At 47.8% G+C, this 16,317-nt stretch overlaps 2 protein-coding genes across 2 annotated transcripts in view; both read right to left on the bottom strand.

The window, feature by feature from the left end:
• Nucleotides 1-4,277: 4,277 nt before the first annotated feature.
• zdhhc18b (zinc finger DHHC-type palmitoyltransferase 18b) lies at nt 4,278-11,674 on the bottom strand. The gene is made up of 8 exons (XM_056582148.1): nt 10,680-11,674; nt 9,592-9,752; nt 8,685-8,834; nt 8,134-8,271; nt 7,754-7,805; nt 7,418-7,520; nt 6,813-6,925; nt 4,278-6,074 (listed from the first exon to the last, which is right to left on the bottom strand). Exons 1-8 carry the CDS (start codon nt 10,937-10,939, stop codon nt 5,897-5,899), a joined length of 1,155 nt encoding a protein of 384 aa, XP_056438123.1. The 5' UTR covers nt 10,940-11,674; the 3' UTR covers nt 4,278-5,896.
• A 3,137-nt stretch (nt 11,675-14,811) lies between these two features.
• LOC130376236 (AT-rich interactive domain-containing protein 1A-like) overlaps nt 14,812-16,317 on the bottom strand; it is a 38,694-nt gene continuing 37,188 nt past the window's right edge. The window contains exon 14 of the mRNA XM_056583457.1: nt 14,812-16,311. Within this exon, the coding sequence (XP_056439432.1) occupies nt 14,836-16,311 (1,476 nt within the window). The 3' untranslated portion in view covers nt 14,812-14,835. The remainder of the gene's footprint in view (nt 16,312-16,317) is intronic.

The raw sequence follows: 16,317 nt of genomic DNA, 5'->3' as shown, positions 1-16,317 counted from the left end.
AGGACATCTAATCCCTCCCTCCCTAACAAATATGAAGAATGAAGTCTGCGCAGATCGGTACCAGCTCCCGGTTAACATTAATAATCGTTTACTACTTTAACGGCAATGAAAATCCAAAACCCTAGTGGAAACTAGATGGAATAAGTGTGTAGTTCAAAACATGAGGCAGCTTTTACTTCTTCACCACCTACAGAGTTTGTTACGAACGGTCATTCAAAAAAACCATGTTATTACCCATTAACATTTGACTGAGGGAACCGGGAGCCTGGGAGGCGGGACTTATTCTTCAGAGGTCTATCGGTAATCGTCGCCCTATTCACGGTAAGAGGTGTGACAAGTAATACATATCACACATCGACTGTCCTGACCTTGAGCTTCACTCAGGCCTACGCAACAAGGAAATGGTTGGCAAAAAAACTGCAACACGAAATTAAAGGGAAGTTAGAAGAAGTGCACAAACAAATGCAATGTTAGAATCCGTCAAGAATGGTATTGCTCCCCATTTAATCATTTCAGTTTGTTAATATAATGTATTTTGGCACCACACCCCGATACAGACCCAGTATCACTAATCCAGTGTTAACTCGCAGGTAAACTCTTGACAATAAATGACATCACCTCATTCCTGACAACAAACTGTTTCTCCTTATTAAACGTAGCTCAAGTCATTGGGCTTTTGAACAGCTTTCCTGTGTCTCTATGCACACATTGAATAAACCATGACATGCTTTCCCGTTATTGAAAAATAATGTTTTTTGATTGATTGACCAACGGCGAAATACATTATTTTCCAGTAACAGAAATAAGGATTGGTTAATTATGTTTACACCAGTTACCCACAATGATTAAAATAAATGTTATTTTCATAACTTAATACATAAAATATTCTTCTGCAGCACATGATGTATTTGTAACGAATGATTTGACACTGTTATTGATCCGTTAACGTATACCATGTTAGAAAAATATTGCACTCTCATGGTACATTATTGACCGATGCAAAAAATATGCACAAAAAAACGTTTCCATATAGCCCCACAAAAACAGCCTGAAGGAAGAGAGGGAGATCTAACTAAATCTTAACTCTTTCACAGGTTAAAGGGGTCAACGGAAAAGCCAAAGAACATTTCTGCTTAATACTGAAAATATTCAAGTCATCACTTCCATCTAGTGGTCAAATTTAGCAATGACTTAATAGAGCTGTGTCTCAGCTCAGGGGCCCAGAGCCTACCAAGGCGGATGATAAAGTGCTTCATTTATACAATGATTACTCCATTGATCCCTCCACTCAAGTTAAAGTATTGCACTTTTTAGTAATGAATGCCTTGAACTATCAAAAGTATTCATATCAGGATCAACAATAGTTGTAAAACAATTAATGTAAAATAAATCTGTTGGTTAGGCTGAGAGGATCCAGATTTGGTTGGGCCTAGAATTCAATGTTTTATGACTGTATTATATATTATCTTTTAAGTGAGAACACTGAAGAGAAGCATAGCCAGTAGCCATAAGTAAAATAATTAAGGTATAGTGCTTCAAACTTGAAACCACTCTATATTAAGTAGGCCTACCTCATTATGTACTTGAAGTGTTTGAGTACAATCATCCCGGAAAATCATTTGAAACTGAAATTGGATGTACTAGCACATTCGCATATCCCTGGGGTAGAGTTTCCCATATCATATTATCTCACACAATAATAAGTGCCGATCTACTTGATGTGAAACCCCCTTTGTATGTGAAAGTGTATAATCTCTACAGTTTGAATGCAAATCATTGTCCAAATCCTCCAGATTTTATTGGGCAATTATAAGGTCTTTATCACAGAGATGCAGTAGTAGAGGTGAACTTAGGTGTATCCCATGACTTTAACTAAATAATGGCCCCATGATTTACGTAGTGAGCTACAGGTCTTCGCCCTCTGTGATAAAGGCCTATTGGGTTACAAGGTGAGCACCACATTGTGAAGTTGAACAAGGGAACCTTATCGAGAGTTTCGTATGTAACTACCGTTCTATGAATTCTGGATGACCGCCAGAGGCAGTGCTTAACACTGGATGGATAACATCCAGTGTTAAGCACTGCCTCTGGCGGTCAGTAAGAAGGAAATAGAACTGTATAGTGTGTGTGGATGATGGTTTAAGCAGCCTCACCTGGCCTGAATCAGACTGATTCGACTTCGGGGCTGGGTGAGACTGCAAACCTTTGCACAGGTTAAACAAGCCGTCACCACACACACTGAGGAAGAGATCTCCTGCATGGCAACATGGAGCCCCGTTGTCATGGACCACTGTCTGCACACCTTTCAATAAACCGGCTTTCCAAATCACCATCCGTCGTCCGGGTTATGGAGAAGCCCAGAAGGGCCATCTAGGTGGCGTGTAGCACAGGCATTGCTACATAGTTTCTGCTGGGATCAATGTTAGAGGAACATGATCAGATTTATGCATCCATCGTAGATACGTAAGGGTTAATGTCCTTACAATTTTCAGAGAAAGTTAAGTGCGAACACGGAGTGTTCTGAATGATTCGGGGCTGGGTGGCAAAAAAAGCAAATGGGGGGGGGAAGGGTCGGCTTTTTATTTGGAAAGAACTTCTGTACCTTCGAGGTATATCATAGGGTAGGGGGCACAAAAAAACACATGAATGTCGCCAAAGAATACAGAAGTTTTCATTATCATGCATATTTTTTTTACATTTACAAGCAGGGCTTTCGTAGCACTGTTGAAGATTGGCCTTTTGAGCAACAATTGAACAACCCCGAAACGCTTGTGATGATAATAGAAATGTGTCTTGTGCCATGTTGTTAATGTCAAGTGCTGACGATGCTGTGGTATGCCTGGCGGTAAGGTTACCAAACAAAGGAGTCCAGGCATATGCTTACGGCAAACCGTGAAATGAATTGCAGTTCAATCATAGTTTAGACCAACTTCGAGGGCCGCGACAAACAACACCAGATCATCAGACACACATCGCCTTTAAACTGAATAAAGCGATTATAAACCTTATGTTCATGTCATAGATGCAAGGAAGATATGTGAATTACTTCCAAGTGAACAAAGAAAAGTTACATTATGTAATTTGCATAGTACACAATATACTGCGTGTACCCCTTGAAATTTTTTTTTTTTGTGATCCAAAAAAGTTCTTTATTTGACTGGTTATCAGCAAGCTAGCATAAAAGTGACCATTTCACATTTTGTAGAGTTAAATGGTGGTACAATATTTGGGTGTCTAGCATGCTTCACAAGCCAGGTTTAATATGAGAAAACAGAGGTAGTATAGTTACGGCTCTTGTGAGAGGGTGCCAGTTCAGTCTTAAGCGTGGATGAAGCCATGTTCCTAAAGTCTGTGAATCCTACTGATCTCAAATCAGACCCCATCATCGAGGATCAGCCTCTTTTAAATCACCCCATTTTCTTTCCCATGAGCGGTAAGAAAACCAAAACCCAAATAGAGCGTACATATGGACTTCGACCAAAAAAAAAAACAAGTATACAAAGTGAATTCACAAGCAGGGCAGTAACTGCATCGTAGCGTGCAACATGAACCTACAGACAGCGGCCGCCTTGGCTCAGGGCAGGGGGGGAGGGGAGCCGGCGTTCCTACGGTCCTTTGAGGAGCGTCCCACACCCGGGGAGGCGGCCCGGGTCCCGCCGGGGCCGTCCAGAGCGGAGCGGGCCCCCCGGTGAGTTCGTTTGTGGTGGGCTTTGGCGTTGTGATGGGTGTGGGTGTGGGCGTCGCCCGTGGCGGCGGCGGTGGCGGGGGTGTGGCGCAGTGCCCCGCGCCCCGCCGGACGGTGGTCCCTGGCGGGGTCAGAGTTCACCGCAGAGTTGTGTCCTGCGCGCTCGCTGCCGCCGCCGCCGCCACGGCGGCGGTCGGCCGGGGGCGGCGTGGGCGGGGCTCGCGGGCGGGAGGCGGGGCGTGCGGGCGACTCCTCGGACACACATTTGGATCCCTGTGACACACCGGGGGGGGGGGGGGGGGGGGTGATGAGACGTGATGGGTGGCGATTGGGAGGTCGGAGCGGAGTGAGGAAACAGGAAGGGGAAAGGGAGAGCGAGGGAGAGGGTTACTTCTGTGCGAGGCAGCTGAAGCCAGAGTGAAAGGCGCCCCCCCCCCCCAGCAGAGAGAGAGAGATCGGGCCGAGAGGGCCGGGAGAACGGCCTGTGCTGGGGAGACGACTGAGACACTGCCCAGATCACACACACACACACACACACACACATACACGCTCGGCGGGAGGTTGAACTTTGAAATGTGAACAATGGTTATGATAAGAAGAAGAATAATGAATCGTCTCGTCTTCGAGAAGAAGGGGATAAGACACGGCCTGCACCTTGTATAACCAGGGGCTGAACAGCTCTACACCGACCCAGATGAACACACATTCCAACACTGTGAGCCGTACAAACAGACCGGACTTGTGTGCATAAAATAGCAGAGATCAAGACCTGAACTGATCGTTTACTCGCCAAGGACACGATGGATATGAAAACATCCATCGGACCTTGACGTGCATGCAGAGAACAAAACGGCGAGCTTCTAGCAACAAGCGGTTAACATGCCACGGTTACGTCTGCCCAATGAGATGGGAGGATTGGCGTGGCGGTAAACACACTGATAGGCAGCCAGCCAAGCACACATTCCATGAACAGCTCGTGCAGAAACAACTGCAGTCAAAGCACACGCACACACACAGACAAAAACAAAGACACTTTTTTTTCCCCATCCTGTCTTAGAGATTTACTGGCTTGACTAAAAGCAGGCTCCTCAATCATACAGGACAGAGCAAAGTTCAGACAATGCTCCTCGTAGTAGAGACGGATGGCAGGACATAGGTTTAGACACGCATGCATAGACAGACACACACACATAGACATACACAAGACACCAAAGGTCACCAGTCGTGGACAGGACTTTATTTTGACGACGTTACACATATTTTCATGTAAATCAAGTGCATACACAACGAAAACCCACCGATTCTTCCCTGCTGTGTTTTCCAGGTTATTTATGTTAGACTATTATTATAATATAGCAATTACCCGAAGTCATTGACTTTTCACAAGAACGCAGAACCCTAAATGCAAGCACTAAGACCAACAGCCTAGCTATTCAACACACGTTGAGTATAATTTAGATTTAAAGTGACATAGTTATATTGTGGTTCTATGGGTTGATTCTGTGCGAAACCACTACTTTAATTCAGTTTTAAAAACATAGAACAATATGGACACATGCACCCACATTTCTTGAAAGATATTGCTTGTTACTGTTTGTTTTGGATTAGCAGGTCAATAAAAAAAGCTGTTTTTCAGAAGTTTTTGTTCTTATTTGATAGGGTGTTATGGTTTTTCCTTAATGCGACACTGATGCCTGTCTGTTTCCTCTCAGGTCCATGGAGGAAGAGACATGAACATCCTCCCCAGTCCCCCGACAATGGGACCTGGCCATCTTTGATCGCTCATCTGCCCTTTCATCTTCTGCTCTCATTTGAATAACGGACTAACGGCCGTCTTTAGCTCATTAAGCATGCCTGGTGCACCTGTTGCTGGTTGGTCAGTGCGGTGCATGTTATTCCCCGTGCTGCATGGCGTCTTTAAAATCGCTCTTGCCCGTGTTCGCAGAACCTTCTGAGCTAAGGCGAGACCATGATGTTGCATTGGAACCATCAACCTCTCACCAAGTATATCGGAGTGTGAAACTGAAGTGTGGACTAAAGACTCTGAGCAGTGCATAGGGGTCAATTTAAATCATGCTTTGAATTTAAGAATTATTTTTTAATAACAACATGGAGGCTTGACAGGCCGCAGTCAAGAGGTCAGGATGGGGTCAGCTATGCTAGGAAACCAGGCTCTCCTAACGATGAAGACGTTTTTTGCGGTGGATGGGGTTAGGGGTGTTGTTCAAGCGAAAGGAGATTCCTGCAAACCATAAGCCACGTTCCTACCACATTTATGTCCTTCTTGGAGGCCAGGACGGGCAGCTCCACCTCTCTGCTGGTAGCCTGTGGCGCCGCCGCCGCAGCCGCCTCCTCCTCCGCTGATAGGAAGCCCCGCCTGTCAATCAGACTGTGAGAGCAGGGAACAGGAAGAGAGGTGTCTCAGAGGGGCCGTCGTTACCAAGGAGACCCAGTTAGCACCGAGGCCGTTGTTCCTCGTGACAAAATCGTTAGTGACAGGTAGTCTCACACAGCCAGACCACATTCCCTTCATTGTGTGTGGGAGGTCTGCCGCAGCAGTTACTGTGGAGGGGCGTGGCCAGTTCAACCGACTGGACGAGCATCAGCCAGTTGGACCGCGCAAGATAATAAGTGGTTTATTTCGAAAGTGACCTCACTTGGGAGTGTTACCGGTACCGCTTTAATTCTGAAGTAAAAAGATATCGTGTTCAAATAAAACGAATTACAAAAAAGGAGCACTTTTATATACAAATAAAAATATATTATTATATTAATTCAGCCTTTGTCGTCATCTACCAACTCACTGGTGTGTGCCCAATACTGACCAATGGGGAGTTTGCAGAATAAGACTGGCTTGTTGGGTGACTGCAGGTATTTCCTACAGTCTTCACAACAACAAAAAATTACTTATTTATTGATAAATATCAATTGATATCAGTTGTCCTTTGGAAAGCTGGCATAAGGGACTTCATAATAAAACATTTATTCTGTTGCCACTTCTGCACACTCTAGTTTTCCTCAGTGTGCAGTGGGAAGAAACTACTAATACTGTTTAGTGTTTATAGATAAAACATGCAGGTTACACCGACACAGACTCCCATTGTAATGCGTGTTGTGGACTCCATACCTGGGGGGCATGGGTCCACAGAGAACAGAGCAGCAGTTGACGAAGATGTTTCTGTGGCTGTACGGGTTGGTGGCCGCCTCGGCACCACTCTTCCCCGTCCACGAGCCTTTGATCTGCCACACAGCCAATCAGGACGCAGGATTACGTTAATGTGGGTGACAGGGTCTCTGTCACCTTGGAGTGAGGATCTACATGACAGAGTGTGTTTAGAGCAGTGGCTCACATGCAAACAACAAGCAAAAGAGAGATACATATGCAGCGGCTGAACAGAGAATGGCAAGGCTCACTTCATACACAGCTATTACTGCAAGAAGACCATGGCCAGGGGGAAACAGTGCTTATGCATCCCAGTGTGTTCATGTAGCAAACACATATTAACCAGTAACATTAATGGCAAGCCTTGTAATGGAAAACATATTATGGAATTCACAAAGCGATGGCTGTTTAATGTTAGTTAATATTAACAAGCCTTTTAGAATAAAATATTAATCTCCAGTACCATACCACAGTTTGAACAACACTTTTTAGAGCCTAGTTCTTTGAATGTTATACCTTTAAAACAAATAAAGTAAAACAATGAATGGTGGAGTGACCCAGACACTCACGTCTTCGTTGGTGGTCAGATTGGAAGCAACCAGGTAGGTATGGAAGCCCGAGAGGCCCAGGATGGACCAGACGGAGAAGAAGCAGATGACCAGCTCCACCGCAGTGCAGACACGTTAAGGCCACACACAGCACTTCACAAGACACACAGTATGCATTATCTTGACGCATTCACATGCAAGTTTCAGACTCTTGCTAACAACAGCTTTTCAGGACTATGAATGATTTATTTTTTTTTACAGACAGAGGAGGAAGTTAGAAAGTGAACAATGTATATATAGATGATGATGAAATGCTGGTTAAGGGAATTCGAAGAAAGCCTCTGGCTGAAAGGATATCTGCCAGGACTCTCCTGCAGTGCGAACACCAGGCCTTTTCCATCTTGAGCCCCTTAAGCCAGAGAGACAAAACACACATAGGTCCATACATCATGAGACCTGTAAACACTGCTTAGGAACTGAAAACGAATCAGAATAAAAGACGACTTTTAAAAGTTTGTTTTGCCTTATTTGCTTGAGCTAGCAACCCAATTGAGCACCTGAATAATAATCCCTTCGTGTTCACTTGCTGATACATTTGTTATGGTAAACTGCTTAGCACGAGCGTGTGGATTTTGTGGAGCGGTCTTACCGGGCCTGTTTTTGCAGCACAGCTACAGTGTAGTAATTCCATGCAGAAGGAGAGGGAGGGGGGGGGGGGGGGGGGGGGGGAGGCTTACTCAGTGCCAGGTGGGTGGTCACGCAGCCGAAGATGAAGGCCGTCAGGAACGAGAGCGACACGATGAAGGTGTAGAAGAAGCGGTAGTTGCGCTTGCCGACGCAGTTGCCCACCCAGGGGCAGTGGTGGTCGAAGCGCTCTGGCAGGGGGAACGGGCTCAGGTTAGGGGACACAAGTCTGAACTCCACAACGCCAGAGATAAATCAGCAATAAACATTGTTTTTACTTTAGGAATTATATAATTATAATTAGAAGTAATAGCAGTAGTAGAAGTATATTAATTATATTATTATTATTTATATAGCACCTTTTAATACAGGAAAAGGTGGATGTTTGGTAAAAGTGCAAAGAATTATAATGTCCCTGGTTATATGAACAGTAGAAAAAAAACACTAGAGTCCGTCTCCATTCAACGCCCGCTCAATGTGGCACCCAGTCTTTACAGAGGGTGGTGGCGTGGGGGGGGGCGTCTCTCATTACCACCACCACCGGCATGCACCGGGTTACATGAGTTAATGATCCGGGCGGTTAAATGTCAGCCGTCACACCCACCTACGCAGTTGTCACACAGACTGCAGTGGGAGGTGCGCGGGGGCCGGAACATCTTGCAGGTGAAGCAGTACTTGAGCTTCACCGCCTGCTGGTTGATGAGCACCTCCCTGGTGCGCGGCGGCGGGCGGTAGGTGGTGTTGCCGGCGTCGTCTGCACCCGAGACAGAGAGAAGGGGTGAGACAGAGAGGGAAGGGGAGAGAGAGAGAGAGAGAGAAGGGGTGAGAGCGAGAGAGAGAGAAGGGGTGAGAGAGAGAGAAGGGGTGAGAGAGAGAGAGAAGGGGTGAGAGAGAGAGAGAGAGAGAGAGAGAGAGAGAAGGGGTGAGAGCGAGAGAGAGAGAAGGGGGGAGAGAGAGAAAGAGAGAAGGGGTGAGAGAGAGAAAGAGAGAAGGGGTGAGAGAGAGAAAGAGAGAAGGGGTGAGAGCGAGAGAGAAGGGGTGAGAGAGAGAGAGAGAGAGAAGGGGTGAGAGCGAGAGAGAAGGGGTGAGAGAGAGAGAGAAGGGGTGAGAGAGAGAGAGAGAAGGGGTGAGAGAGAGAGAGAGAGAGAAGGGGTGAGAGAGAGAGAGAGAGAGAGAGAAGGGGTGAGAGAGAGAGAGAGAGAAGGGTAGAGAGAAGGGTAGAGCAAGAGCAAGAGAGCGAGAGCGAGAGCGAGAGCGAGAGAGAGAGGTATAACAGTGACTAGAAATATAATTGGCTATATCGATGAGGGAAGTGTGACTGTCCCATTTAGGTCAATAGTGACCACGTTTCTTTTTTTTTTTTAGTTGGCGTTGTTTAAAAAGTGACAGGCAAGGTGTTTGTTTATTTTGGACAACTATGGAGAGACATTATTAGACATTTAGCGAGGCATCCTAACTCGTCATCACTTAAACAAAAAGTGCCTGGGGTTGTTTGGCCGGGCCTGACTTACCGATCTGCTTCTCCACATCAGCAGCTTCGTCAGGGGTGGCTCTGGGCAGGATGCCGGGGTCGCTGAAGCTGGTCTGCACCAGTGTGATGACCACAAACACAAACAGGGCTCCACCAATCACAGGGATGCACACGGTCAGGTGCTGGACCAGGAAGGGGCAACTGGAGAGGAAACACAACCGTAGACAAAACTGAGTTCCACTTACAAACGCGGAAATAATTGCATTTGTATTTAAAAGGGTGAAACTAGAGCTCTGTCAATGTAGCAATTCAGATTGACTTTGAAGGACAAGAAGGGTTGTTTATATACTAGATCCTCAAGTTTGATTTGATATGTAAAATTGTAGTAGCTATTAGACCTTATTTCATTACCACGATGGACTACATGCACCTAATTCAGATTTAGGTCATTTAGCAGACGCTTTTGTTCAAAGCGACTTCAAACCATCCATACACACCGACGGCGGCATCAACCATGCAAGGCGACAGCCAGCTCGTCGGCAGCAGTTAGGGTTAGTTGTCTTGCTCAGGGACTCAGTAAATAAAGTAACAGGGTTATGTTTGAACCAAGTGTGGCAACAACAACAAAGAGGTGACATAATGGATGCAGTAACCACTTGTGTCCACAACGTTGCTTTACTGCATGTTTGGCCCCTGAGGTCGAGGGGTGGTTCTTCATTTAGTCAAGCCGCCACTTTGGCAAAGGAAGAAGCATTTAGCGTCATCTTAGCCATCCAATTACTAAATCTGTCTCACAGACCTAATGCGTTTCATCCCCAGCAGGGATCTGCTTTTAATCAAAGTTCAATAGCTTTAATCACCATCCTAATCCCTAGACACCATGGGCCTATTCACTTACAGTGAAATTGAGAGTGGCAGACTTTGCTCCAAGACATTGCAGGAACGCAGTTAATCGGTTAAGAATATATGGGCTACGCAATGACCACATACCGTTGCACATTTGTTTACCACATGTGGAACATGTCCCTTAACGGGAGTCATAGCAATGCAACTTTTTTAACCCATAGGCCTCCGTGTCACACGAGAAATAGTAGGAATAGTAAATCAAAGAGAACAATAACAACTTACTCAAATATGAAGAATAACACACTGGTGAGTAGGATGAGGCCCAGGGTGAGGGGTAGCACCCCACTCTGCCGGGCCATAATGATCCTCCCATCGCAACAAAAGCGATTCTTCCCCTGGAAAACTTCCCACTTTCTTCGCTGTTTTTTCGCCGTCTTCTCCTCCTCCTTCCCATTGTCAGTGACGGGTTGGGGTGAAGGGGTGGGGGCGGGTGTTGACAGTGCCTCCAGATCGATTTGCTGGTATTCGCAATTTTTCATCATTTCTTCCGTAGGAGGGCCGATCTGCTACTTTGGGAAGCCAAAGCATCTGGACAGCAGCTGTCAGCATCACTGACACGCTCTTCGTGGAGGCTCAGCGAAGGCATCGGGTCCTCAGCACAGAGACCTGGCGTCCCCAGTCACACCCGTCTGGAGATAACGTTTCATCACTTCGCCTGGGTGCACCATCCATTGAGCTAAGCTTGAACCCGAGCCGCATCAGGTTGATTCTGCATCGTTTTATGTGCGGTGCATGTTTACCTCCAGCGTTAGCAGCTAACCCCCAGCCAGCGACTCACTAGCTTGGTTAGCGGACTCAACACACTGCTTTGAGAAAGCACGTCAACGTTAAGCGTTATAAGGTTAAACCGTACCAGTGTGTATCGGTGTTTGGTCTATGACTTGGCGATAGTATCTTCACTTTGGTAATTCTGAAGCAATGAGCGACGACGCCAAAGTGCACGATGTGACTGCAAGTAACGGTGTTTAGCCGGACAAACATACATTACCCGTTCTCCGTAGCCAAGCTATGCTAAGCTAACGCTGACAACAGCGACCCCCCCGTGGTGAATATGAATACAAAAGACGTCAGATCCCGTCGGTTAGCGGTTACATGCAGAGTGAACATATTTAGCCCAATACAATCTGAGTCTTACACAATTGTGGATTAAACTCCTATGGTGAATAATATATGTTCCTCCTCTCTGAGGTGGATGCTCGGAGCTTCACAGATGTGTGTGTGTGTGTGTGTGTGTGAGAGAGAGAGAATGTCGCCACCTACAATGAACTGTTTTTGTTTAATTATAAACGAACGTCATTTAGAAAAGCGCAATGAAGCTCGATAATTCCTTTGTTCTTGTGGTTAATGATCATGCTCCTGTTATCTGATTTGTTATATTTTTAGCCGAGCACATAAAAGATGAAAGGATATTGAAGGGATATCATGACAGGTTATACCAATCCTGAAGCCATGCATGCAGAATAGGGTCAAAGAATAATTATCATGTTGACTTGGAAGAGTTATTCTGGCTACTTATAATTGTATTTACTTATTACATGTACTATAGCATTGCATTAGGTATATATTGTACATCAGTCATATACTAATATTTAAGTTATTCTTTAATCTATTGGAACAATGGAACATATTCCATCTCGTTTTACTAAACTAGTGTTGGAAGTTACTGTTTTTAATTATATATTAATTTACTGCCTGTATGTAGCTGCTGACCAATCATGGGTCACGCAGGACCAGAGTGATAGATATAATATAATATATATAATATATTCTCTCTCTATGGCTCTGCGCAGAACCCGTTCACCGCGGTTGCTATGGTGATACTGACTTTCTCTGAATGACCACTAGGGGGCACAAGGAGCATTGTAATTGATAAATGTGTTGACGTCTAATTATTGAGTTCAGTAGCATGGGTAGTAGTGTGCCTATAACGCTTTTTCTTTTTAGGTTCATGAATGGGGATATAATATTGAAACCATTACTTCTGATCAGTGCTCCATATATGCTGGAAAGAGGTTGAACGCTGACTGATAGCAATGGACCTTTGAGTAATCACCTGCCCCTGTGAAAGGAATACCATTATTCCGAATGATATTTGCCACCAAACTTCAGTTCGGCCTAATAACAGGTTCAAAACAAACCTAGAAATCAGATCCATAAGTGTAGTAAATCGTATTTGTCACGCTCGTATGGTTAACGGTTCCGCACTGCTGTATACAACATGCTCATAAATAATCAGCATTTGTGATCTGGCGGCAAGCTGATAAGCTACATTGTGGCAGGAAGTCAGTTTAATACGTTGGCTGTGCATGCGATAAGGAGAGCGCCTTCACCCCGGTACTTACCATTATCAAGTCCATCCAGGTTTATGTGATGCAATCCACTGGGCTCGTTTGAGACGTGAACCGGACGATCGCAATTTTTCCTATTGCAACACCGTGATATCAGTGTGAATTATTTAAAACGTTTAAGGATTGTGAGGTTTCATTTTTATGATTGGTGACTAAATGTAGACGTTTATGAATAAATCCACAGCAGACGTCTTAAGAAGATTTAATGTACATTTATTCTTAACACGTGGAACATATAGTATAAAGATTTCATACTGAATAAATGATATTCATTAAGCCAAAAAAGGAAAAAAGGAATTTACATCAAGTTTTAGCTACATCGTCTGAAATACAAATATGCAGAATCCGCATCACTGGAAAAAAAATAAAGAATCAGTTTCTTTTCTTTTCCGTCGGGGTAAGTGGGTTTCATTTTTCGCAGGAACTCAACCGTTTACTATGGTATTTTCTGTTTGTTGTACGTTTGTTTATATTCTCTACAGCTTGGACCAGAGTCAAACAGAAACAGGGTTTGTGCATGGAGACGGTGAGGGGAATAGGGGGGAGGGCGGGGGGGAGAAATCGATGTCAAGTCATTCCTTGACGTCGCCCGGGAAAGAGTGTAAGTAACCTTTTTCATTGTCACAGATAAAAAAGAAAAAGAAAAAAAAAAACTAAAAAAAAGTGAAGAGTAACAGAGGTTTCGGGTTGGGGGGAGGAAGAAGGGTGAGGTGTGTGGTGGTGGGATGTTAGGAGAATAGGGGGAGTGTAATGTACAACATCTTAATATATATATACACGCTGCAGCTTCGACTGCAGCCAGAGTCGAGGACCAGTCCTACAAGGAGGAAGGTAGGGGGAGGGAGGGTGACTTTCTTTTACAAAGGGTCAAGTCATTACAATCAAGAGGGACAAAGAGAAGAGGTCAAGGTGTTGTCGCTTCACCCTACTTTGGAGGGGCGGGTAGGTGGGTGGGTGGGGCTCGCTCTCTCGCTCGCTCTCTTTCTTTCGTTCATTCTTTCTCTCTCTCTCTCTCTTTCTCGCTCTCTCAACATTAGCTAAAATTTTTGCTTTTAAAAACTACAGTTTGCTGCCAAGCCAGCATTTTTATCTCAGTGTGAAACAGTATTATTACAGTATGTTTACAGTTTTGTCTTTTTTTTTTTTTACTTTTTCCAAAAAAGGTGTACAGTACAGAAAAGAAATAAAAAGAGCCGTCCTACAAGTCTACTGCGCAGGGCCCCCCGTCGACGAGAAGACCGTCCAGGGGCCTGAGGAGCAGGCTCCTGCATGTAGGAAGAGGGGAGGGGTGGGGCGGGGTGGGGGGGTCGAGTATATAATATCCAAGGTTACAGCAATTAGAACCACACCGCGAGTCTTATTTAGCTTCCAAAACATGAACTAACAAGACCCCCCCCCCCCCCCCGCGTGCGCGCGTCCCCACCCCCCTGCAAGGCCCCCCCTCTTCTGAAGGGGGAGGGGGGGAACCCCCGGGCACATGAATCCCCCAAACTCACTGTAAACGAGACAGCAACTTTGGTTACAGTTTTATAATTCATTTTTTATGTCTTTTTGTTTCATTTTCATTAAAAAAAAACTGTTTTTATTTCCTTTGAGAGGGGGAGGTGGGGGGACCCGTTCTCCTAGGCTCGGTTCTCCGCTTAGCCACGGTTCTCGCGCTAGCATCTTTCTTCCTGGCTTTAGGTCTTTCAGAAGTTTAAAATCCACAGCTTCTTCATGATAGTCCTTCCTTTAGTGAGAAGCAGGGGGAGGGAGGGGGGGGGGGGGGTCAGTGGGGGAGGGTTGAGGGGACAGTGGAATCCGAGGTGATTTTTGCATAAATTAAAAAAAGAAAGAAAGAAATGAAAGGACAGTCCGTATTAGCTCTTTAACTTCTCTGCACTCGCTCGCAACAGACACGCAAACACACAAAAAAATCTTGGTTGGGGAGGGGGGGGGGGGGGGGGGTGGGGAGGGAAGGAGGGATCGAGGAGGGGGGGGGGGGGGCAAAGAGAAGAGAGGTGTGGCTTCAGCAGTCCCCCTCATGGCTGTCATAAGCGGCCGATCAGAAAGAGTACGTCGCAGATCACGTGCGACACCAGCGAGTTCATGAGCGGCGACACCGAGATGTCGAGCAGCCGCGACTCGTACAGCGTGAACTCGGCGTGGTTCTCCTCCACGCGGGCCATGGCGTGCAGCGCGCGCGCCGCCCGCCGCATCATGTCCACGCTGGTGGGCTCGAAGGGCGCCGCCCCGCCGCCGCCGCCGCCGCCCTGCATGTGGTGCAGCGGGCCCTGGCTCTGCTGGTACTGCGTGGCCGCCAGGCTGTCCTCCAGGAAGCCCAGCAGGTTGCCCACGCTGGCCTTCTGCACGGCGATGGCGCGCGCCGCCAGCCCGTCGCCCTGCGCCAGGTTGGCCAGCAGCACCACCGCCATCTCCCGGCACACCGCCACCTTGCGCTCGCCCACCAGCCGCACCAGGGCGCCGTACAGCCTCTCCAGCCGGCCGAAGGGCGGCGTGGCCAGGATGAGGTCCACGTTGTTGTCCTGGATGCTCAGCTTGCTGAGGGTCTCCAGCACCAGCCGCTGCGGCGACAGCGAGCCGTGGGGCCCCAGCGTGGGGAAGGGGTCCAGGGCCTCGGCCGAGGGGCACACGGCCCAGTGGAGCAGGCCGTCCAGCAGGGGCAGGCAGATGCTCTCGGGGTAGAGCGAGAGGTCCAGCTGGCCCGAGATGTTGGCCAGCGTCACCAGGCAGTTCTCCCGCAGCGCCTCCAGGCAGTCCCACCACCACTCGTCGCGCTCGCAGCTCACGCCCTCGTCCTCCTCCTCCTCCTTCTCGTAGGTGACGGGCGCCTGCTTGCGCTCGGGGTGCCGGTGGTGCAGCAGCACCAGGCGGCCCAGCAGCAGCAGCAGGCCCGGGTGCCGGGACATCTCCTGGTCGTTGCCCGGGATGAAGGAGAGGCTGCGCACGATGTTGGACACGCAGACGCAGCGGCGCGCCAGCGAGTCCTGCCAGTCCGCCAGCGTGCTGAGCGGCGTCTCGTCCTTGCTGTGCGGCTCGTCCTCCAGGATCTTCAGGTGGCGCCGGCCCTGCAGGCCCAGCAGGAACTTGCCGCCGCCGTCCTTCTGGTCCGCCGGCACGGAGGCAGGCCGCGCCAACAGCACGTCGTCGATGGTGGCCACGACGGGGCGGGCCGGGGACGCCGCCTTCGTCGTCGTCGTCGTCGTCGTCGTCGTCTCGCTCTTCTCTTCCGAGTCGCGGGGGGGCTCCGAGGAGGGCCGGGGCGAGGCCGTCTTGCTCTGGGGGGTTTCCGTCGTCGTCGTCGTTGCCGTCGGGGCGGCGGCGTCCATCGTCAGGACCGTCGTCATGGTCACCTCCTCGACGGCCGTCTTCCTGCTCTGCGCCGCGACGGGCGTCCGCTTGCGCGGCCGGTGGAGCAGATCCACCCGGCTCTCCAGGTGGGTCTGGATGTGTTCGGTGGTGTCTCCGCCGCCGATGCTCCAGTGTATGAGGCCGCTGTCGAAGCTCTGCCG

Source organism: Gadus chalcogrammus, chromosome 22 (assembly GCF_026213295.1).
Source record: "Gadus chalcogrammus isolate NIFS_2021 chromosome 22, NIFS_Gcha_1.0, whole genome shotgun sequence".
Taxonomy (NCBI): Eukaryota; Metazoa; Chordata; class Actinopteri; order Gadiformes; family Gadidae; genus Gadus; species Gadus chalcogrammus.
Note: the sequence above shows the minus strand (reverse complement) of the source record. Positions and strands in the feature narration are given on the sequence as shown.

Coding starts and splice junctions, on each gene's coding strand:
- zdhhc18b (XM_056582148.1), bottom strand. CDS start 10,939: ATGATGAAAAATTGCGAATACCAGCAAATCGATCTGGAGGCACTGTCA. Junction 8,835..9,591: donor TGATGTGGAGAAGCAGATCG/GTAAGTCAGGCC, acceptor TCTCGGGTGCAG/ACGACGCCGGCAACACCACC. Junction 8,272..8,684: donor TCTGTGTGACAACTGCGTAG/GTGGGTGTGACG, acceptor TCCCCCTGCCAG/AGCGCTTCGACCACCACTGC.